The sequence below is a fragment of the Melospiza georgiana genome, chromosome 13 (genome assembly GCF_028018845.1).
Source record: "Melospiza georgiana isolate bMelGeo1 chromosome 13, bMelGeo1.pri, whole genome shotgun sequence".
Classification (NCBI taxonomy): Eukaryota; Metazoa; Chordata; class Aves; order Passeriformes; family Passerellidae; genus Melospiza; species Melospiza georgiana.
This window is the reverse complement of record NC_080442.1, coordinates 2,411,238-2,433,826: the sequence shown is the minus strand read 5'-3', so window position 1 is coordinate 2,433,826 and position 22,589 is coordinate 2,411,238. Positions and strand designations below refer to the sequence as shown.

At 46.5% G+C, this 22,589-nt stretch overlaps 1 protein-coding gene across 2 annotated transcripts in view; it reads right to left on the bottom strand.

Moving 5' to 3' along the window:
- The window catches only part of CSNK1G1 (casein kinase 1 gamma 1), a 99,380-nt gene that overhangs the window by 40,647 nt on the left and 36,144 nt on the right, over positions 1 to 22,589 (bottom strand). For both annotated transcript variants that reach the window (XM_058033147.1, XM_058033148.1), the window contains exons 3-5: positions 16,223 to 16,638; positions 10,640 to 10,680; positions 6,388 to 6,457 (exon numbers count right to left, since the gene is read on the bottom strand). In XM_058033147.1, the coding sequence (XP_057889130.1) occupies positions 6,388 to 6,457; positions 10,640 to 10,680; positions 16,223 to 16,400 (289 nt within the window). In that variant the 5' untranslated portion in view covers positions 16,401 to 16,638. The remainder of the gene's footprint in view (positions 1 to 6,387; positions 6,458 to 10,639; positions 10,681 to 16,222; positions 16,639 to 22,589) is intronic.

Below are 22,589 nucleotides of genomic sequence, written 5' to 3'. Positions count from 1 at the left end.
GGTCTCCAATTTTTGCCTGAAAACATCTTCAGCAGAATGAAACTGTATCTCCATTGCTGAATGTGTCCCACCTCAGGTCAAGGGCTCACTTCTGGGCAGGATTTGAGAATGGAGACATTTTTCCTCACTGGTAGAAAATTAACCCAACATCTTAAAACCTTCAGGTCTACTGCAGGCATCTGAGGTAGGGAATGAGTGACATGAGATGTGTCCCAAAGCTGATTCCTTGTGAAGAGACGTCAGTTTTGTATCCCCTTGCACAGATGAGTCACTTATTGAATGCTTACAGTCACTGAACACTGGCAATATAAAACATTTCCAGTATTTCAAAGGAGGAGGCTGCAGCGCTCATCCAGAGTGTTGCAGTGTGACAGGTAGGAACAAACCCATACAACAAGTAGGACATAAAATACCTCAGGTGACAGCCATGTGTTGCCCCACACAAGTTCAAACTCACTTTGGGATGCAAAGAGGAACCCTTGGGAATGTTCAAGGCCAGGCTGGACAGAGTTCTGAGCAAGCTGGTCTAGTGGAAGCCATATGGTCTGGCTCCCATATGGCCACGAGATGAGCTGGAAGGTCCCTTCCAACCCAAACCACTCCACGATTTTATGATCAGTCCCCCCAAACCAGCTCCTGCTGAGGGGTGACCTGGCTCAGCTCCTGCCCACAGCAATGTTTCCATCCAGGTGGCAAATACCAGTGGGAATTCTGAAGATTACAGTACTGTAGCCACTGTTAATGGGCATGTTCACACTTCTTAATTAAACGAGGGTGGGGACCACTTGCACTAACCCTCCCTCCCATGGCCGGGAGTTACTTCTGCTCCCTTGGGGAAGAGAGTTGTGCTCAACGACCTCCCCATAAAATTGTGGTGTTGGCAGCTCCACCACGGAGACTTGTTTACATCCATCCCATAACGAGCTTCATCAAAATGACCCCTAATTGCCACGTGAATGACAGCATTGTGCAACTGGCATGGAAAGAATTTCTTCATAAAGCACACCGATACATACAAAGTGTGCGTGGGTGTCACAGACATCTTTTATGAAAAATCCTCTCCTTGGGAGTTTTCCTCCTGAGAAGCTGACAGGCCTCAGGAACAAAATGTAAACATTGATTATCTGCTGCTGTGGAATGCAACAGGTGGATCTGTGATTGGTCTCGTGGGGTTGTTTCTAATTAATGGCCAATCACAGTCAGCTGGCTCAGACAGAGTCCGAGCCACAAACCTTTGTTATCACTCTTTCTTTTGCTATTCTTAGCCAGCCTTCTGATGAAATCCTTTCTTCTATTCTTTTTAGCATAGTTTTAATGTAATATATATTATAAAATAATAAATCAAGCCTTCTGAAACATGGATTCAGATCCTTGTCTCTCTCTTCCCTCATCCTAAAACCCCCATGAACACCATCACATGTGGGTAAAGCAAGAGCAACACAGGAAAAGGTGCTCAACAGGAGCAATCCCAACAGGAGAGCTCCACAGGCAGCATGGATAGCAGACAGCTCAGCCACACTGAGGAATATATATGCAAATATTGACTAGACTATGCAAAGGATTGGTTATTTATAACACCTTCATTTCCCTCCGTCCTACCTCCTGACAAGTAAACAGACTGCTTCGCTCTGGCGAGTTGTGCAACACAGAGAGATCCCCAAGTAAACACACAGACTCCATACTTCATTAGAGGTGAACTTGTTTACAGAGCAGGAATTAAAACAAAACCACAGAATCCGTCAATATTCTATATGCACTGACACAGCCCTCCCCCCTGACTCAGAACGTTCTGCTCCTACTCTGTGACTCATCCCCTGCGTGGGCCGGGCACTGCAGAGATCTCGGTTCCCTGGGATTCTCCAGCCTATCACACTCCTCTGCTGCTCCTCACCACGCCACTCTGGGGGCTCATGACGTCCCACGGCCACTTGCCAGTGTCACCTCCCCATGCTGGGAATGACCAGTGGCTCCAGAGCAGTGGCACAGTGCACGTGTGTGAATGAATCAATCGCATGTGCCAAGGTGGGGCTGAGAGGGCTGGGAGAAGGTGTGACTCATCTGCCAGCTGATATAAAAATAAACTACTACTGAATCAAAAATGCATGACTTGTGCACACGACGTGCACAGGCAGAAGCTGTCACTATGTGGAAGCTTGAGCATCAGCTCCATGCAGCCAGAAGAAACCTGGAAGTTTTTACTGCCATTTTACCTTCCCAAGGTGATGCTTCAGGGAGAGATGCCAGAGGTGCTTTGAAACGTGGTAACAAAGCCCAGAATAGTTTGGGTTGGGAAGGACCTTAAAGTTCATCTTGTTTTACCCCCTCATGGGCAGGGGCACCATCCACTATCCCAGGTTGCTCCAAGCCCCATCCAACCTGGCCTTGGACACTTCCAGGGATGGGGAACCTGTGCCAGGGCCTCACCACCCTCACAGAAAAGAATTCCTTCCCCAATATCCCATCCATCCCTGCCCTCTGGCAGTGGAAGCCATTCCCTGTGTGCTGTCCCTCCATCCCTTGTCCCCAGTCCCTCTCCAGCTCTCCTGGAGCCCCTTCAGGCCCTGCCAGGGGCTCTGAGCTCTCCTGGAACCTTCTCTGGTCGAGGTGAGCACCCCCAGCTCTCCCAGCCTGGCTCCAGCCCCTGAAACATTTCTGTGCTCTCCTCTGGGCTTGTTCCAGCAGCTCCTGAAAAGAAGATTAGATTCTTCTAATCTGGAATCAGCCTCAAAACAAAAAGACCATTTCTGTTATCCACAGGACACACTCACTGAGACCCTGGTGTGCCACCAGCAAGACCCCTTGCTGCAGGACTCCTGCAAGCCATGGGAAAAGCAGTGGCTTTTCCTCATCCCAAACCAAGCAGGAGGGTCCTGGGATGCTGCTGGGTGTGCAGGGTGCAGTTCAAGCAAAGCCAAAGCTTTGTCCTTTGCCAACTGCCCAAGAAGTTGAATTATTCCAGGAAGGACCTGGGTGTGTTAGACCATGGACAAATAACTCAGTTTATTTCCAAACTCCAAAGTACAGGGGACAAGTGACATGCTCAAATGATTTATCCAGTACCAGAAACATGCTGGAGACTTGAATGATCCTGACTCCAGTCAGGATGCTGGAGCAATGTGATTTTAGGACAAAAAACAATCATTAAACAGTTCAGTACAACACTGGCACTAGAGGACTGATGAGAGCAATGCAACTAGTTAGCACAGAGCTGATTAAAACTATTTCAATTACCTTGGTGAGCAAATGGATCATATCCCAGACTACCCAAAACCTAAATGAATTACATTTCCTAAAGGAAAGATGTGCTTTCCTGAGACACCCTATGGACTGACCATCAGGTCTCTGACTCCATGCCCAAGTTTGCTGCTTTGTTTTGCTGCTCACATGAAAGCAAAGTGCTCAGACACTATTTTAGGTTGTTAGATATTTAATTCCACAGTGAGAAGGAAGAAGCTAGCAGATGGTCACTGTGCAGCAGGGCTTTGCTTGACTTCTGCAGGGAGAAATGTTCAAGGAAGAATCACAAAAATCCATTTCTATGTGCAAACATTCCTCCAGTTAGAGGAAGGGAATTACAAGGCAGGAATTTTACTGCCTCCCTTAAAACAAGGAGGCACTAAAACATCAGAGACAGCATCAAATATCCAAAGCAGCACAGAGACATCTGTGAGTTGGTTACTCCTCACTCAGGACTTTCTCTGAACCCCCTGGATCCATCCACCACCATTGAGCATTCTGAAAAGCACCAAGAGGAGCCACATTCCTGCAGTTTAGATCCCTTTGACAACCTTCTCCCTGCTCCATCACTTAATCTAGTGTGAAGCATCTTAAGATGTCTGAGACACATGAAATCCAGTCTGCTCCTTTGCTAATCCAAGCTGACTGGGAGGGAACAGATGCAACTTCAGTGCCCTGTCAGAAAGTCTTGGAACATGGAAGCTGATGGAGCACGTGGCACAGGGAGAGCCACTGCTAAGGAACAGGCAGTTATCACATCCTCTCTTTATCTGGAAACATCTCACATGGAAGCTCATCTCAGGATTTAGCTTCTGAATTGCTGGGCTGTTTGCTACTCTGTCCAGCTGAACCAAGGGAAATGCAAAACTTGACTGAACAGCTTAGAAATAGGAAAAAAATACTATTTTCACTAGTTTTTGATGATGTCAAGTGCAGCAGGTTATTGATACCACATACATCCTTCAGGCACTGGCCAAGTAGGTCGGTCCCTTCCAGCCCAAGTTTTCCTCTGACTACTACCCAAGAGTAACACATTCAAAAATGTTTATTCTGAACATCCAAGAAGGAAATCACCATTAAAACTCTTCTTATTAGGAAAAAATCCTCCATTTTTTCTCCCAAAGCTGCATGTGATGACAACTCTGACATCTCAGAGCTCAAGAGCTCACTGGGACCATCTGGCTGTGGAGCAAGGACGAGGTGGCTCCTGTGGTGTCACAACCAGGCTCCCTCTGCTCTCCCTCCTCCAGCTAACAGTGGGAGCTGCAGCCAGACACGTCACTTGGCAGCATTAATTGGCTGATTTATTGAGCAGAATGTCACATGCAGTGCTACTGTTGCTCTCTCTGAGTCATGCACACCATGCCTTCGGACACTCCTAGATTCCAAGGAACCAGACATCCCTACTGGAAGCTCAAGCTTGGCTGTTTGAGCAGCTCCAGAGCAAGGACCATTACCACAGCATCACTGAGAACAAACCCCTCTATCACCCCAATGTTGGCATTTATTTATCTGTTTTTCCAGCCAGACACTCTTCCCAAGCCAAGCCTCCCTGCTCCTGGCAGCTTGACTCCACCAAAATTTGTTTTGCTGGGATTCCACGTTTCATGGTGAGACCAGAATTGAAGTTCATATCCTCCACTCAAGTCTTGGCCAATTTCCAATTGTTTTAGCAGAACTGCAGCACAAGAGCTTCCAAAGGCATCCAGAGCTGGGTGTGTGACACCCGTGGGACCACAGAGACAGAAACACAGTCAGGGTCTTCAGGAGGCTTCTCAGCAGCCCCTGCACAAATGCTGCGTGATCAGGAGGGAATTCCTCCCTGTGAGGGTGGGCAGGCCCTGGCACAGGGTGCCCAGAGCAGCTCTGGCTGCCCCTGCATCCCTGGGAGGATCCAAGGCCAGGTTGGACAGGGCTTGGAGCACCCTGGGACAGTGGGATGTGTCCCTGACCATGGCAGAGGTGAAATGAGATGGGCTTTAAGCCCTTTAAACCATTCCATGAATGTTCTGAGTGGGTAAATATCACAGGATGGAAAGCTTAAATTCTTTAGGAATAGAAGAAAACCTACAAATACTTAATCTGACCAAAATAAAGCCACTCCTTCAACTTTGATCATTTTATAATTCTGTAATAACATCTTTAAAGAGTGGAAGGAAGCCAAGTGGTGTAGAAGAAGCAGGCTGGGATTCACTCATGTGTCACAAGACATGTGGGCTGGGGTATCCCAGACATCACAAGCACCAACAGAACTCCAGCAGAAGTTCAACTATGTGTTTTGGTAATATATTATCACCAAAGGATTTCTGGATGTCCATCAGACACCCTCTGCAAGTGGAAGCTGGGTCCATTCAAGGAAAACAGGGAAAATAAAATCAGAAGTATAAAAACACTACAGTAATGTAAGAAACTTGTCAAAACCCAGAGTCAATACAGGATCAAGGCAAGAAGGAGAAGAGAAGGTTGTTGCTTCACAGAGATTTCCTTGAACAGTGGAACACCCTGCATGAGGCTGTGGAAATCCCTGGCATGGGAAACAGCACATGCTAAAAGGCTCTGCAGGCTTAAAAAACAACCATAAATTCAGGGAAGAAAAATCCAAACACTGTTATACACAGCTCAAGCTCTGTATCAGGGAAATCAGAGACTGCCAGAAAAAATGTACAAAAAATTCCACCTTTGGCTGATCCTGCTCTGTTTTTCTCCTGTTTGCTGTAGACCATGATTCCACACAGGAGCCATGGGGCTTGTGGACACTCTTATGATTTAACAAGTAAAAATGAACACAGTTTCCTAGGTTTAGACTTTAGATCACCTACTTAAGGGGTGTTGTTCTATACACAAATAACTTTCCATCCATTGACAATTCCTATGTTTTACAAACACACTTGCAGGAGTATTTCCATATCAGCAAATCCTCACAAACTCAAGGTTTTAGGCCCACACAATTACCCAACATCATCATTATGATCCCATTCTCACCAAATTGCTTCCAAAACCTGTGTGAGGCTAAAAGGAATTGGCCCAGATTCCTAAGTTCAAGTCAGAGTTACACAACAAATACTATGGTGGTGTTTGATTTAATAAAGAAATCCCTTTATTAAAGAAATTTTATAAAACTTTTGATAAGCTTAAGGTAGGTTTACTCACCTGCACTTCCAAGTTGTTTATAAAATCTGTACTCTAAATGAAGCTGTGGTGCCCGGGATTTAATTGGTTCCTAGGACAAAAATAAATAAATTGGTTAAAATGAGTTTGACTAAAAGAAGTTCTGTCCTATACTTGAAGATTTGTGCAGTATTAATACACCTCAAATTGAAATTCTAGCAACTGACTTCACCATTAAATGCCATTTAAATAAGAAAGAAACAAAAAGCAGTAAGATTTGCTCTCTGGAGGAGAAATAACATCCTCATTTAAATACAAAGCTCATTCATTGCAGTGATGAAATTCAAGGATCATTCCATAGAGCTGCTGGTCCTTGAAGAACAACCCTGGACATTGGCAGAGGGAAGTCAAGGGTGCAGAAGCTCAAGCCCCAGTTCACTCTGTGGGCTCTGTGACTGCCCACAGTGCTTTTGCTGGTCTCCAGCCTGTATTTCTCAAAAATGTTGAGTCATACAAGTGTTTTAGATCAGACCACAGTCACTCACAGCAAGCACCACAGTGCAGCCAGTTGGGAAAAAGGAAGAAGTCTCCCCGTCCTTTTGGCAGCTGTCAGTCAAACATCTTGAAACACTCAAAAATATTCTATTTTTATCCACAAAATACAAAAAAAATACGAGGGTAAGTCTGCCATGCACCCAAACCATCCCATTCATTAACTGTTACTCATCTGTGTTTTACATACAAGACTTAATGCCTACAATCCATCAAGGCATTAACGTGCAAGATTACACAGGTTCTAAAAATATAAAGTTAATATGGAGAGGATTAAGAGACTGGAGTAATTACATTTGCAATAAAACTGTGCACTTGGGATGGGCATGGATGGGGTTTACCAACAGCCCTGGAGATAGGAGTTCAAACTGCCTCAATTTTTGCTGACCTCTAGTCTGCACTGACAGACTGATGTCCACACTGGCTGTGAACTCGACAGCCAAGCCTTCTTTCTAAGTGTGGAGAAGGAATTCTGTGCAGGAATTCAGGCAGTTTGACTTGTAGCCAAGCTGTTCCCCAGCAGCTCAAGTCATCCCATCCATTTCCCAGCAAGGGGAATGAATGCTCCTGGTTACATCTCAGCTTAATCATAGAATCATTGAGGTAGGAAAAGGACTCTAAAGTCATCAAATTCCTGATGTTTTATAGCTCCAGAAGACAAATATGACCAAATACTCAGCAAACAATGTGAAAAAATATTCTGGAGGAAAAACTGAACCTGCACCAAAGGCAAACACAAACAAATTTGTTATATAAAAATAAAGATAATTGTTGGTGGCTTGAGGGAGGGTCTACAGACACCTGCAGAGCACAGGGATTCAGGGCAACAGGAGCTCAGCATGGTCAGGGAGTAGTTTATTTATCCAAACATGCAAAGGGGAAGGATTGATGCAGCAGGACGTGATGCTGCTCATGACAAAATGAGGAGAGGCAGCCCTGAGCTGCTTCTGCATCAGGAGCTGCTGCAGCCACAGCTCTGGACACTTGCCAGAGTCATGGCAGCTTCTGAGAAGATCATACCAGCACAGATGGTTGTCCTGTAGGCCAAGGGCTTAGGGATGATGGCAGATTTTGTGTTTGTAGCAAAAATAACCAAATTGCTGCTGCCTAACAGAGAAAATCCACAGCTGGAACCAGGGGTGTCATCACTGCTGCGAGGGGATGGGCTGGTGCTGTGCTCTGACTGCAGCTGGGGGGCACCAGGCTGGCTGCTGCCACGGAAGAAATTCCTCATGTGGGCACAGCAGAGCAGCTTGGAAAACCCTCAGAAGCATAAACCAGATGGCCCTGACCAAGTAAGGCAGCTGAAGAGCAGAACCAGAAGCTACGTGGTGACGCCACACCCATCAACACCAGGACCAACCTCCACTGCCAGCAGTTTTCCAAAGGGGAGCCTCAGTCCCAAAAAGAAACCACGAGGCATTAGCATGGAATTTCACAGCACTTTCTGATGGGCTCTTGGTGTCTATCACACAATTCCCTCATTTCCCAGCTCTAACAGGAGGCACGAATAGCAGAGACAGCAGGGCTGCAGTGCTGGGAGGGGATCTCACAGCTTGAAGGACTTGGAGCAGAGCTTTGACTCAGTCCAACAATGGAAATAAAAGAAAATGCTGCCTGTAAGTACATCTTACAGCTACTCCACCACTAATCCCCAAATTATTTGAAGGATAAAGAAAATAGCAGTTAAGTCCACATGTAAGAAAAGTGTATTTGCTGCTGAGGAGGCTGAGTCATTCTTATTCCTGTGGAATTTTGTCTAAGATTAGGAGATCAAGAAACCCCCATCTCTCCTACTGCTCCCTCCTTAAACTTCTCCAAAACAGAGCATGGATTTGGACACCTGGATGGCCATCAGATGGCAATTCCAGCCCCTCACACAAGAAGAACCTGAGATCTTTAAGCCTGGATCACAACAGGGCAAATGAAACTGGAGAGTGGTGCAGAGGAACTGCTTTATCACTCAGTTATTTGGGGGGAAAAATAGTAAGAAAAATGAAGAATGTGACCAGAAAACAGGCTGAGGCAGCCATGAGGCAATGCCATTGAGTCCTGCCATATGGAAAAGCTTCAGGTTACTGAGAGGTGTCACTGCAGCCACTTTTCTGAGAGAAAAAAGCACCCTTTGGACTGGTACAGCTGTGTTTTAACTTACGGTTTCCAATGCAACAGCTTTGTGGGATTATCTGTGGAACAAACTAGAAGCATTATTGCCTCAATAAAACACCTTGTCTGTGTACACAGCACATTTTCTAAGGCCTAAAAGCACCAATTCTCCTTTCTGATGTGCACCCATATCAAGGGCATCTCCTCTGGAGCCAGGCTGGGAGAGCTGGGGGTGCTCACCTGGACCAGAGAAGGCTCCAGGGAGAGCTCAGAGCCCCTGGCAGGGCCTGAAGGGGCTCCAGGAGAGCTGGAGAGGGACTGGGGACAAGGGATGGAGGGACAGCACACAGGGAATGGCTCCCAGTGCCAGAGGGCAGGGATGGATGGGATATTGGGAAGGAATTCCTGGCTGTGAGGGTGGGCAGGCCCTGGCACAGGGTGCCCAGAGCAGCTGTGGCTGCCCCTGCATCCCTGGAAGTGTCCAAAGCCAGGCTGGACAGGGCTTGGAGCACCCTGGGACAGTGGGAGGTGTCCTTGGTGTTCCACCATGGCAGGGGGTGGGATAAGAACTTTAAGGGCCCTTCCAGGATACCAAACCTGTGTGGGATACTCTGTTCCTGAACTCCTCTGCAGACATTTATTTATTTACTTTGGGCAACATCTTCTGGCATTTGCCAACAGGTGTGAAAACAAGTCTCTCCTGCAAAGCTGTAATTATTTTTTATCTACTAGACATCATAAGAGGAATGCCAGAGGTATGGAATCTGAGGCACTCAAATGTGATCACAATTAATACACCAAATCCATCCTGATTTTCTGTTACCAGAGTGGTTCCTTTTATTTTGCCAGATCCCATCAACTGGGCAAACTGGAGGGTTTGCTGCAGTGTCAATACAGCACCACAACTTTAACTTCAGATTTTAGGGCTTGGGTTATGTTTATAGAGTGTTCACATGAGAACTCAGCCCATCAGGAATCTGAAACCCCAAGGGACTAATGAAAGCCTGAGCTTAGAGATAGGAAAAGTTAATGCCTAAACACAAACTACTGGGCTGTGAGTTCATAAATGCTGAAGAGCTACAAGTTAGGGAGTTCCTCATCCCCCAGATTCCACAGATGATGAAACTGTATCTCTGCAATCCAAGGAAGACTGATCTTCACCAAACTGGATCTTGTTTTGCCTGTTGCATCTGCAGGCTCTCAGTACCACACCAGACCAAATCATTCTCTGCTCTCCCAGGGAATTTTAACCAAAGGAACACCCTCTTTCCTGCCTCTGGACTCCAAAAACATGGACCACCAGGCTGCACAGTGCCATGCTCCTAAACAAACATTCTGGAGTCCTGAATGGAAAGGTCTGAGCCACAGCAAACCCCACCACCAGTGCCCTTCACTGGGATCCAGGCAGAGGAACAAGGCTCTCACTGCTCTAACACAGCTACAGATCCTTTAGGTACCAAAAAACTTCCAAAAGTAGAAGGATGAGGTTTTTTCCTGCTTTTAAGAACTTATTTTAGTTTTGACAAATCATTCCCAGCTGAGGGTGGGAGCAGCACTGAACCCAAACTGAAAAACTTGCTTTTGGTCTGAATTTTTCAGATGAAGTCATTGAAAGACACCTGAAGCTACTACTTACCAGTTTGATAGCTACATATTCATTGGTGTAGAGATTTTTACCTGCAAAAGAAGAAGAAAAAAAAAATCTTTTAGTTCCACATTCAACACTAGCAGCTCGAGGCACAATGAGAAGTAATGGCACTGATGCCAAAGGGCTGGTTTCCCAATTCCCCATGAAGTTCCTGCCTTTAACAAAGCATTTGCCTGAAAATAATCAAAATAATGAACACTTTGCAAGCAGTTTAGCAGGGCAGGTAAATAACACCTTCCACTTAGCACAAGACAATTGTATTTTGCTCCATGAGGTATCCCAGACACACTAGGCTTCATTATCCATGATGCCAAAAACGTCTGGGAACAAAAACTGAAGAGTCAGAGTGTCATTGCTTTTGGAAATGCCTTGGATCTGCTGGACACTGAGCAATTCCATCCTGGGATGTGCAGGGAGTTGCACTGGGAAGCAGGAAGGGCAGGAGTGTGAGATGAGCACAACAAGCTGAGCTCAACCCAGGCGCTCTGAAGCAGAGCTGGCACCCATGTGTGCTACAGCTGGAGGGGAATTGTCCTCCAGGAGCCTGTCTGGTGTCTGCAGGCAGCCCTGGGCCTCCCCAGTGATGCGAGGCAGTGATGCACAGCTCTGTGTCACAGAGCATCTCTCCTGTGCTCTGACACTGCCACTTATCCCATCCCTCAGTGTCCTCTGCTTCCCCTGGCAGGGAACTGCAGCAGTCACTCCCCTCCGCCTGGATCACGCCTCACAGCAAACTCTCCTGCAAGAGACACCACAGGGAAAATGCCTGGGCAGTCCCTGGAGCCCCTCTGTCCCAGTCCCACTGTCCCCCTGGAGGGAGGGAGCCCCACCACAGAAGCTCCCTGTGGATTTATTTAGGGAAATGTTGATCTCTGTCATCCGTGTCACAGCACAAGTCATGCTTTTACTGAGCAACTCCAAATTCAGGAGTTATCAGTTATCAGGGCTTATTTGTAGCATCAGCTTTGCTCAGCTCTCTTACTCATTTATTTTCTAATTCCTGTAATGGATATTGATGCTGGGAGAGCCCAGCTCTTGAGAAAGCCCAGGACATGGAGTGACATCATTCAGAGCAGGCAGGAGCTGCAGCAGCTCTTCCACATCCACATGGCAGCATTAAAAAACCTTCCACGTCCTCCTCAGCACAGGATACAACAGCACAGGGAGACCCAATGAAATTAAACACATTATGAACATGGGAAAAGACACACAGTCATCTTTAAATCCTGAAATATCCGAGGAAATTCAGTTTACTTTATAACAGCTTCATGTTTTCTGCATTTAACTTCTTTTGGTGCATTCCCTGCTGTATCACTCAGGGTATTTCTGGGCTCTAAATCTGTGACTGGGTGTTCCCAGGCCCAGTCTGCACCAAGCAGATTTTTCTGACATGCCTCAGTAACAGAAGACATCATAGCTCCAACCTGGTGATGCACAGGAGAGGGATTTAAATGTGAGCTTAGATACCTTCAGAGGGTGTTTTCTGCCAGCAGAGCTGAAAGCTGAGCTCCAGCACTAACCCCTGACACACAAGGAAGGGGTTTCCATGTATTTCTTTCCATGTTTTAGAAAAAAAACCATAATATTATGCCCAGACTGGAACTAAGGGTAGAAAGGAGATTTTGCAGTTTCATCAGGAACCCACTGACAGCAGGAAGCACTGAAGGAGCTCACAGGCCAAATCCATGGAAAAGCAGGTGGCAGATAAACCCCTCCAGGGCTGCAGCCAGCAGCTGGGGGCAGAAGATGTGAGGACATTAAGGGAAGGAAATCTAAATACACTTGGATTATCTGCTCTGCTCTGCATTAGCTACCAGCAAATAAGCCCCAGTGGCAGCTCCAGCTTCATTTTGCTGGATTGATCTTTTTGCTCTGATTGAAACATTATCTGGCATTTTCAAAACAGTGTATAATTTAAAAATTATTTCAGGTACCATTTAAAAATGGCAGTTCACACAGTTTTTCCACCCTGCTTGAAACTGGAAAAATTGTTAGAAGAGCAGCAGGCCCCAAACCAGCAGAAAAGCTGCTTCTTTGTAGGTTGCCAGGTCAGAGCAGTTCCACTGGAACTGGGAAGGAGCTCCCAAAAGTGAGAATCACTCAGCTGCCTCCCAGGTTGCAGTTTAAAGCCAGGAACTCTGCTTCAAAACAAGCCAACCAGTAAAATAAATACTTAAACATGGTAATAGCATCTGCTACTGGGGCTATAATTCCAAAATAACCAAATTTGGGAAACAACCAGTGTTTCATTATTTGACTGGAATAATGTTAGATGCGGAGGGCAGGGCAGGAGCAGGTCCTGGGAAGCTCCTACACCAGGAGCTGTAGAAGGGACAGCAAATCAGGCATGTCCCAAGTGCCCAATGGTCTGTCCCTGTGCAGATGCATCATTTTGGAAATGGATCTTCTTGGGCTTCTCTGCTGCCCCCAATCCATCCATACATTCACATCTCACTGCCAAGGCCTGGAGAAATCCTCCTGGGGAAGTTTCCCACGTGAATGCTGGTGACATAATGCATCCCTTCTCCTTTGGAATATGACAGAATTGTCAGTGGAACTACCAGAACTGAGCCATGGACTCGCTGCTCCATCAAAAGCATTGCCTCAGCTTGAAAGGCTTTAGGAGCACAGTGACATCCCCTGACTGTGCTGCAGATCTGTGCTGAGTGAAGGTGCAGCCCCTGTTTCAGATCACACAATCATTTATTTTGTAAAACACATCCAAGATCATCAAGGCCAGTATTGGAACAAGTCCCACCATTCCCACTAAACCACATCTCCTCCTTTTCTGGACACTTCCAGGGTTGGTGACTTCAGCTCTTCCCTGAGGAGCCTGCTCCAATGCTCATCCACCCTTTCAGGGAGGAATTTTTTCCTAATGTCCAGCCTTACCCTCCCCTGGTACAACTTGTGGCCGTTTCCCCTGTCCTATCAAATGCTAAGTTTTGTGTTCAGCTCCCCATCTCAGCCCTTTGAGGGCTGGAATCCAACTGTGCTGCTCCCACATGCTCCAAAAAAGTCATGTCCTTGGGTGATCTGTATTTTCAGGAAGAAAGATCAGCCCTGAGCAGTGAGCTGGGTATATACAGCAAACAGCTTCATTAGGTAAGTGCCATCTCCTCCCTGAAGAATCAAACAAGAGCAGCCTCAGCTGAAACACAACACCTCAAAAAAGAGAAATTCTTCAGGGAATTGGAAAAGCCTATTTTCCCTTTGCTTCTCAGTGCATGACTTTGTTCTGCCTGTGATACTGGTGCTCTGAAACCATGTAAAAAATAGGCAAAAAAGCAGAGGACACATCATTCATCTTCACAGGACAAAACTGTTATCAGAGACTTGCGTGTGCTCGGATTTCAGCTGCTGCTTCTCCTTCCCCCCAGCGATAATTACTATGGGCTGTGCTAGAGAAATAGCTGCAATTTGAGCAAACAGGAACTCTTAAAGTGATAGTGACTGGCAAAAAGCAAGAGAAATTTAAAAAAAGAGTAATACAGCTTCTGTGAGAGCCTTGCAACAAATTGCTGTTATCAGTATGTGTGGCTCATTGCCTTAATTTTTAGTAAACTAGAATTAACATTACATGTATCATTAAAAAAAAAAAGAAACGCTCAATTAACAGGTGTTGCAATTTAAAATTGAATTTCTCTGTAAACTCACTTTTTCAGAAGTGAAATCTCTTCTGTAAAGCCCATGCCATGAAACTTTACATGAGTCACAAAATCAGTATCACTAAAATTTTAAGAAATGTGAAAAAGAATCCTGGAAACAGGAGCTGCCTCCCTGCAGTGTGGGCAGCAGGGCAGGGGGGGGATTCTGTCCCTTTGCCCCCTCAGGTGAGACCCCACCTGCAGAGCTGCCCCAGCACAGGGAGGACACAGAGCTGCTGGAGAGAGCCCAGAGGAGGCCATGGAGATGCTCTCAGGGTGGAGCCCTCTGCTCTGGAGCCAGGCTGGGAGAGCTGGGGGTGCTCACCTGGACCAGAGAAGGATCCAGGGAGATTCTGGGGTCCCCTCCAGTGTCTAAAGGGGTTCCACAAGAGCTGGAGAGGGACCGGGGACAAGGGATGGAGGGACAAGACAGGCAGGGGCAATGTCTTCCCACTGCCAGAGGGCAGGGTTAGATGGGATATTGGGAAGGAATTCCTGGCTGTGAGGGTGGGCAGGCCCTGGCACAGGGTGCCCAGAGCAGCTGGGGCTGCCCCTGCATCCCTGGAAGTGTTCCAGGCCAGGCTGGACAGGGCTGGGAGCAACCTGGGCTAGTGGGAGATGTCCCTGCCCATGGCAGAGGTGGAATGGGATGAGCTTTAGGTGCCTCTCAACCCAAACCAGGCTGTGATTCTGTGATTTGGGCACCAGCTGAATAAACTCAAGAGCCATATAACCAGAGGGATCCACTACAGGTGCTAAACCTCAGAGCAGAGCTCGGATTACAAAGCAGTTCAACATCTCCCTGGGGATCCTGAGCTCGTGACGTTTGCTAGGGGAGGCTTTGAGAATCCAACAGAGCAATTCATGTTATGTCACTGTGAGGATCCAAATTTATCTGAGCTGCCAGTTATACTCATGTGCAGGAAGGTGGGAGTTTCCACCCTTGCCCTTGGTTTCTCTCCACCTTAGGAGTGTTATCTCTGCTTGGATGAATCAATAAAACTTCTCTGATGCAATGCTGAAACTAAAATACGCATTTACTGAGACACACCAGAGGTGAGCTGATTGATCTTCAAACCATGTATTTGTGCAATAACCCAACCTCAGAGAGGGAAATCACACAGATTCATTTAGGATGACAGATTCTGAGCAGGAATCCACAAAGACACTATCAGTAGTGTTACGACCCATGAGTTATGTGAAGCAACACCAGCTGCTTACCCCATCTCATTTAAAACACAACCATTGTTTTTTTAGGAGGACTTAAGGGCCCAGTGCCCTGCTCTGCATTGGTCTCTTAAGTAGCCCTAAACAAACAATGCAGCAGTGGGACCATCTGCTTTGGGCAACCAGCTGCAAGACGTGGTCAGGAAACCAACAGACCATGAACAAATGTGGGGCTGGCTGAGGGAGCCAGATGGCCACTCTGCACATCCTGCTCCTCGCCAGCAAGCCCAGCACACAGACTGAGCAGGCACGGAGTGATGGGGCTGGAATTAGGGCAGTGAGGCTAGAGGAGGACATGGAATTGAGTCTGAGTGCTGGGAAAGAGTCTTACCCATCCCTTTAAATGGGTGTTCTAGCTTACAAACAAAAAATTGAGAGCAAGAATCAGCAATTCACAGCTGAGATTTTTTTTCACCTTAGGGAAGACATTCAGCGCTGTGAACAGTCGTCATTTGTTGGGATTGTTCAAAATTTGCATCTTTGGCCTCTCCAGTGTATTCCCTTTGACTTTATGCAAATCAAAATCATTCTAAGAGTTACATCTTCTGAGTCAGAAGCTTCGGATAAGACAGCTCAACACTTGGGAAACAAGACAGCGCATGCATTTCTCGAGCCAGGATAGGTTTCTATGCATTCATATTCCAGTGGTGAAATGCTAATTTGCACAATGCAGGCCACTGAAACGCTTGCTTCTTACCTAGTCTGAGTTCTCCAAAGTTCCCACAGCCAATCTTCTTGCCCACTCTGAAGTTGGGTCCCACCATGAGCACGCCGGAGGACGCCGACGAGCTCGGCCGCGATCCGTGCCCGCTCCTGCCCGGCATTCCCTTCGTCGTCCGCTGCCTTTCATCCTTATCCCTACTGGGATGGTCCATGATCTTAGTGAAATACCTCTGCCAGCAAGCTGGCAGAAAGGAGTTGGAGTACACGCTCTCCTCCTTAGAACAGAAATTTATATCCAAAAGTATCTGCGCTGGAGTTCAAGAGAGTCATGGAAACTCATGGAGTTCTTTTGGCACCAGATCCAGTTTCCTAATGCATCTTGATAATGTACCAAAGGGTCGGCTGTGTTCTTGAGAATTCAATAAAGGCAGGTTGCTTTTGGTTTCTTACCTGGGGAAAAGAAGAAATGCATGAAATAAAAATCATAATTTTAAAATACCAGGTGAGAAAGGAACAATGTCCAGAGCTTTCCTAGCCTCGAGGAATTTAACAGCTATATGGAAACTTTATCATTTTCTTAAAAAGCCCTGATGCCATGAAGAAATGTAAGTGCTGTCCATCCACTGCTGCTACTTGTCCCGTTCTTGGAAGTGTCTCAGGCCAGGCTGGATGGGGTTTGGAGCAACCTGTCTAGTGGAAAGTGTCCCTGCCCGTGGCTGTGGGTGGATCCAGCTGAGCTTTAAGGTCCCTTCCAACCCAAACCAGTCTGTAATTCCATGATTCCACTGGAGTTATCAGGACAGACACCACATGCAGTAACCAGAGCCATGCCAACCACACCAGCACGTCAGGTGGACACTGTGAGGAAAACACATCCCACCTTTAAAGCCCTTGTGAAGAGTAAGTTTGGTTTTTCCTCACTTCATAAATTTATCAAGTACTACAGAAAAGCCAGATGAAAAATACAAAGGAGCCAATAAAAAGTGCCAAGAGAAGAAGAAAATTTTGTATCATTTAAATAAAATCTCCTTCCTTTTACCTCTTTTTAAGTTGATCTAGATTACCTTGAATAACCTAAGTTGAAATGGACCCATGAGAATCACTGAAGTCCAAACTGACCTCAGATATATTTGCTAATTCAAACTGCTGACCTACAGAGATGACCAAAATGAAGAGCCAAAGCATGATTAATTATTTTTTTTAAAGCTGATAATTCAGTCTAAAGGGGACAAAACATAGATGCCTCTCAACCCTTGCAGGCCAAATGGTTCTTCTGTGCTCAGGAATGAGACCAGAGGAGATTGGCAGGAGCTGCAAGGACCCAGGAGGTCCTGCCCCACAAGGACAGTCCAGAGGTACCAGCCTGGTGGTTGAGCTTCCCCTCACTTCCCAAGAAATCTGCACAATAAAGGGAAAGGTTGCAGGGTGTCTGGTCTGCACAGGTGCTGCATCAGGAGATGGTATCGGGCACTCTTGGGGTGCAGTTCTCAAGCAAGGATTAGAATAAACACACCTGCAACTACCCCCCCATATCCCAGGATACAAAGGTACAGGAACACTGCTGCATTCAGATTTTCCAGATGTGAATAGAACAGTTCCTGTATAATTTTATCAACAAGTAAAATTTCTGTCCTACTTCCAACACCTCCAAAGCAATCACACAAGTGCTCAATGACACCACCCAACCAAGAGTCCCATGGAAGGACACAAAAAACAGACAAGGGCTCAGAAGTTACTCTACTCAGGCAGCTGGCTCACTTCTCCTGCAGCAATACCTCTGTAGAGGGCTTAGCAAGAGTTCCTTCTGTTCATTTTGCCATGAAATCATTAAGGTTGGAAAAGACCTCCAAGATGACCAAGTCCAGCCATTAACCCATTCAATGATGATCCTCTGGTCCACCACAGGATGAAGCTAAGCTACTTACTCCCAGTTATTAAAAAATAAAAGACAGGGATGATTACCCATCCACACAGAACAGAAGCCCCTCTGAATTCTGCTTTCCCTGGCCTCCAGCTGTGGAACACTTCTGTTTCTGGAGACTTTTTGTTTGACCTAAGGCACCTGGATAGAAGGTGGTGGGGTCAGTCATGCTGGATGCACAAAGTGCAGGGAACTACCAGCTGGGAATTCCAGTTCTTGAGTACTTATAGAATCACAGAATGTTTTGGTTGGAAGAGACTTTAAAGCCCATCTCATTTAATTCCATCCTCTGCCGTGGGCAGGGACGCCTTCCACTGTCCCAGGTTGCTCCAAGCCCTGTCCAACCTGGCTTTGGATTCTTCCAGGGATGGGGCAGCCACAGCTGCTCTGGGCACCCTGTGCCAGGGCGTCCCCATCCTCACAGAGAAGAATTTCTCCCTAATATCCAATCTAAACACATCCTTTCAGCTTAAAGCCCCCTTGTCCTGTCACTTCTTGCTCTTGTAACAAGTCTCTCCTTGGCCTTCCTGTATGCCTGTCCCCTTTAGGTACTGGAATTCTCCTTGTCACTTGGGACAGCTGTGGATCCCTGCAGAAAATGTCACACAGCATGTCTGCAGCACATCCAGGAGGTCTGACAATCACCAGGTCACCCGAGAACCTCCAGGTCACAGCCACACCACCAGTGTAGCCATAAACCAAAGTGACAAGCTCCCAAGCAATGTGTGAAACACCACTTGTACCTCTGGCCTAGACCAAAGAGCTGGAGATGTCCATGTACAAGAAATTATTTAGCATTACCAAGCTTTAGTTGTCCCTCAAATTAATCCCAGATTTAATACTCAGAGTTGAATATGGATAAGCAGGAAGCCTCCGTTACCAGTGAACTGGCTGAGCTGGTTCTTCATCACAGACATCCCCACATACTCTCAGCTTGGCACACACACAGCAGAGCTGTGTCTGCCCTGTGAAACCAGGCAGCAGCAGCACTGATGAGGCTCTATCAGATATCAGAAAATCACTTTGGCTGGACTCCACCCCAGGCTGTCCTGGGAGGAGAGACTGCCTTCAAAACAAACAACATGGAAAAGAACCATCAGTGAAACTACAGAGTTATACTGCTGAACTCACACCAAACGTGAGAATGATTTCGAGTAGCAGGTGGATTTACTCACATTCACATTTTATCAGGTCTTTCTGATAAAATTTTGGAGAAACAAAACTGAAGCATGGGGAGTTTAGGCCTATCTGGTGTATCTCTGCTATGGCAAGAGAAGTAGACACAGAACATTCCAGCCAAATGTTTTATGTGTAGTTAAAGCTATTTATCTTCCATGTGATACAAGATATGGGTCTGGCACTTGGGGACCTGGGAGAGTGGCTGGATTCTGTGATCTCACAGGGCTTTCCTCACCTAAATGATTCCATTGTGCTGGAGTGTTCCTAGGGTTGGATCACTAAGGAAGATGAGCAGGACACAGGAATTCTATGAGTAAAAACCCAGTGACACTTTGGAAATCACAGCAGAACTTGCCAAAGCCAGAGAAGAATTTTTTCTCCCTGGAGACCAAAGTCATTATTTCACTCAAGACTGAATAATTTATGACAGAGAACTACCTACAACCTCAGAAATGGAAACAGAAAAAAATCTCCAGCAAGAGCACAAACCCTGCTGAGTTCATCCCTTGCTCAGCACACCTCAGATGGGACAAGCAAGCCCATTATCCTCAGGCAAACCAAGCACAAGTCCCACCACACATCTTGTGGCTCACAAAGGAAGATGTTAACAGTTATGAGCTCCTTCCCCCGCTCCCCATCTGGATCAGCTCTCCCTGGAGAGAAGGATGGAAAGGTCAGCCTGGCAGTCTGCAAACACCAACCATTCTCTCAGCTGAAAACCTCCTGCAAACAGGAATTCAGAGCAGCAATAGGTGAGGGAACCACACCTCTGAGAAGCTCACACAAAGATCTCACACCATCATTACCACCTACTAAAAGTGTAAGTAATAAATACGGCGTCAAATATGGCCTTTGAGGACCAGCAGAGAACTCTGCTGGCTTTGGAGGGGAAGCAGCAGCAGAATGAAGACCAGACTGTCAGTCACATTAATATTTAAAGGCTGCTCAGAACACCAGGATGACTTCCTGTCATGATTGAAACTTTTTTATAATGATTCCTTCCTACCTTTCCACCCACTCAGCAAGATTGCTCCTCCAAGTTACTTCCATTTGAACAGAGCTGCATGAAGATATTTGCCTAATGGTGAATCAGCCCAATTCCAGGATTGATTTCACTACAATACAGTTGGAGACACGGGAACAGTTATTTAATGAAAGAAACAGGCGTGACAGGAAATTATTTGCAGCACAGTTAGCTTAGTAAAAAACAACAGCACTGTATCCTACACACTTCTAAACATTTAGACCCAAATCTATGTCACAACATGTCCTCCACTGATAAACCCACAGCACTACAGCTAGAAACCAGCTTGCAGGTGGTGTTAAATCATGGAATGGTTTGGGATGGAAGGGACCTTAAAGCCATTTTGTTTCACCCCCTTCCACTATCCCAGGTGCTCCAAGCCTGGTCCTGGACAGGAACAATTCCAGGCAGGTCTGGAGGGCAGCTGCTGTTTGTGTTGATATCCACAATGCAGCATAAAGGAGTGTTTAATGAATGGCACAGAGACTCTGCTCACAGCCACACCATCTTTCAGGGGAGCCCTTCAGATGCAGGAAAGGACATCACAAATGAGAGGCTGGTGCAATGAAGCCAAAGCCATTCTTGTTCCTCCTTTCCCTTGTTTCCCAAAGGAAAAGCTCACTTCCCTTGAACTCAAAACTTCTTTGACCTCCTTGAGTTGCTCTGGAGACCATTCCATGACAGGAACAAGTTTTCTTAAAGTCTTGGTTTGTGGCACAATTTCAGAAATCTGCCCAAACTGAAATAGTCAATCAACATCCCCTTCTTCAAATTGAAGCAGGCAGGCCTGGTCCAGGTCTGTGTGTGGTTTTGATCCCTGAAGGAGTCACTACATGCCAGAAATAAAACTGAAAATGCCAGGTGGATGGAGCAACACCCTGAAAAGCAGCAATTCAGCCCCATAATTCCTTTTTTAATCTTTTAAGAAGAAATGTCCAAGAAAGCCCCATTTTCTGCTGGGATGGGTGAACTCACCCTGCTCTCCACAGACACAGGACCACAATTCCTCAAAGCAGCTCCAAGATCATTGCTTTAGGACAAGGCACATGCCTTCCCACTGGCTTTTCCAACATCCACCCCACGTGCCTGTGTGAATACGTCTGGTAAGTCTCCTGATGTGGAGAGCACTTTCCAGACAAGATCTGCTACTTCCCACATGACTTCAAAGACTAGAAAATCCTCCAGGGCTCTCAACTGACACGTTATAAACACACAGATATGAGCTCACCAGCTTCCACCCTCACACTGTGGAAAAAGTAGAGCCTTCAGCAGCAGAAAACTTTGCCACAGACTGGGACAAAGCACTCACCCTCTGGAAAAGGGAGAGCAGCCAAGCTGCAGGTAAGGAGAAATGTTGAAACCAGGACACACACGATGTGTTGCTCATGGTTTTAGCATCTACCAACTCATTTTATGCTTACACCCCTAAGTTTAGAGGATCAAGCTGGCTTTGTGTGCTCTGCCTCACTGTGTGCCTTAACAGCTGCCAAGGTGTCAGTGCTCTGCCTTTATTCAAGTGCAATTAGGAAAGCCTTCATTCCCAGCTCTGCTCTCTTCTGCATGGTCACACATCTCCACAGGCTTCACATCCCTTAAAGCCTTTTCATCCCACTGCTTTTATGTTGCATTTCTTATGCTGCTTCTGTCCTTCCAACTGGCCACAACAAAATTTTCTTCTTCTGCAGCCTTCCTGTTATTACTCCTGACAAAGTCACTGTTCTAATAATAAGAGTTTTGAGGTTTGCCCTGCTCCCGAGGAGACAAATGAACAGATTATTATTAACAAATATCTTATGTTAGAATCACAGAATCCATAACGTTGGAAAAGCTTTCTAAGCTCATCAATCCAATCATTAACCCAGCACTGCCCAGGCCACCACTTAACCATGTCCCCAAGTGCCACATCCACACATTCTGAACACTTCCAGGTGTGGTGACTCCACCACTGCCCTGGGCAGCCTGTTCCAGCCTTTAACAAAGTTTTCTATGAAGAACTTTTCCCCAATACCCAAACCAACCCTCACCTGGCACAGCTTGAGGTTGTTTCCTCTTGTCCTGTTGTTTGTTCCCTTGGAGCAGAGCCTGAGGCCCCCTCAGCTGTCCCCTCCTGTCAGGAGTTGTGCAGAGCCAGAAGGTCCCTCTGAGCCTCCTTTCCTTCAGGCTGAGCCCCTCCAGCTGCTCCTGGTGCTCCATTCCCTTCCCTGGACACCCCTCAGTGCCTTTCTGGCTGTGAGAGGTCCAAACCTGAGCCCAGGATTCCAGGTGTGGCCTCAGCAG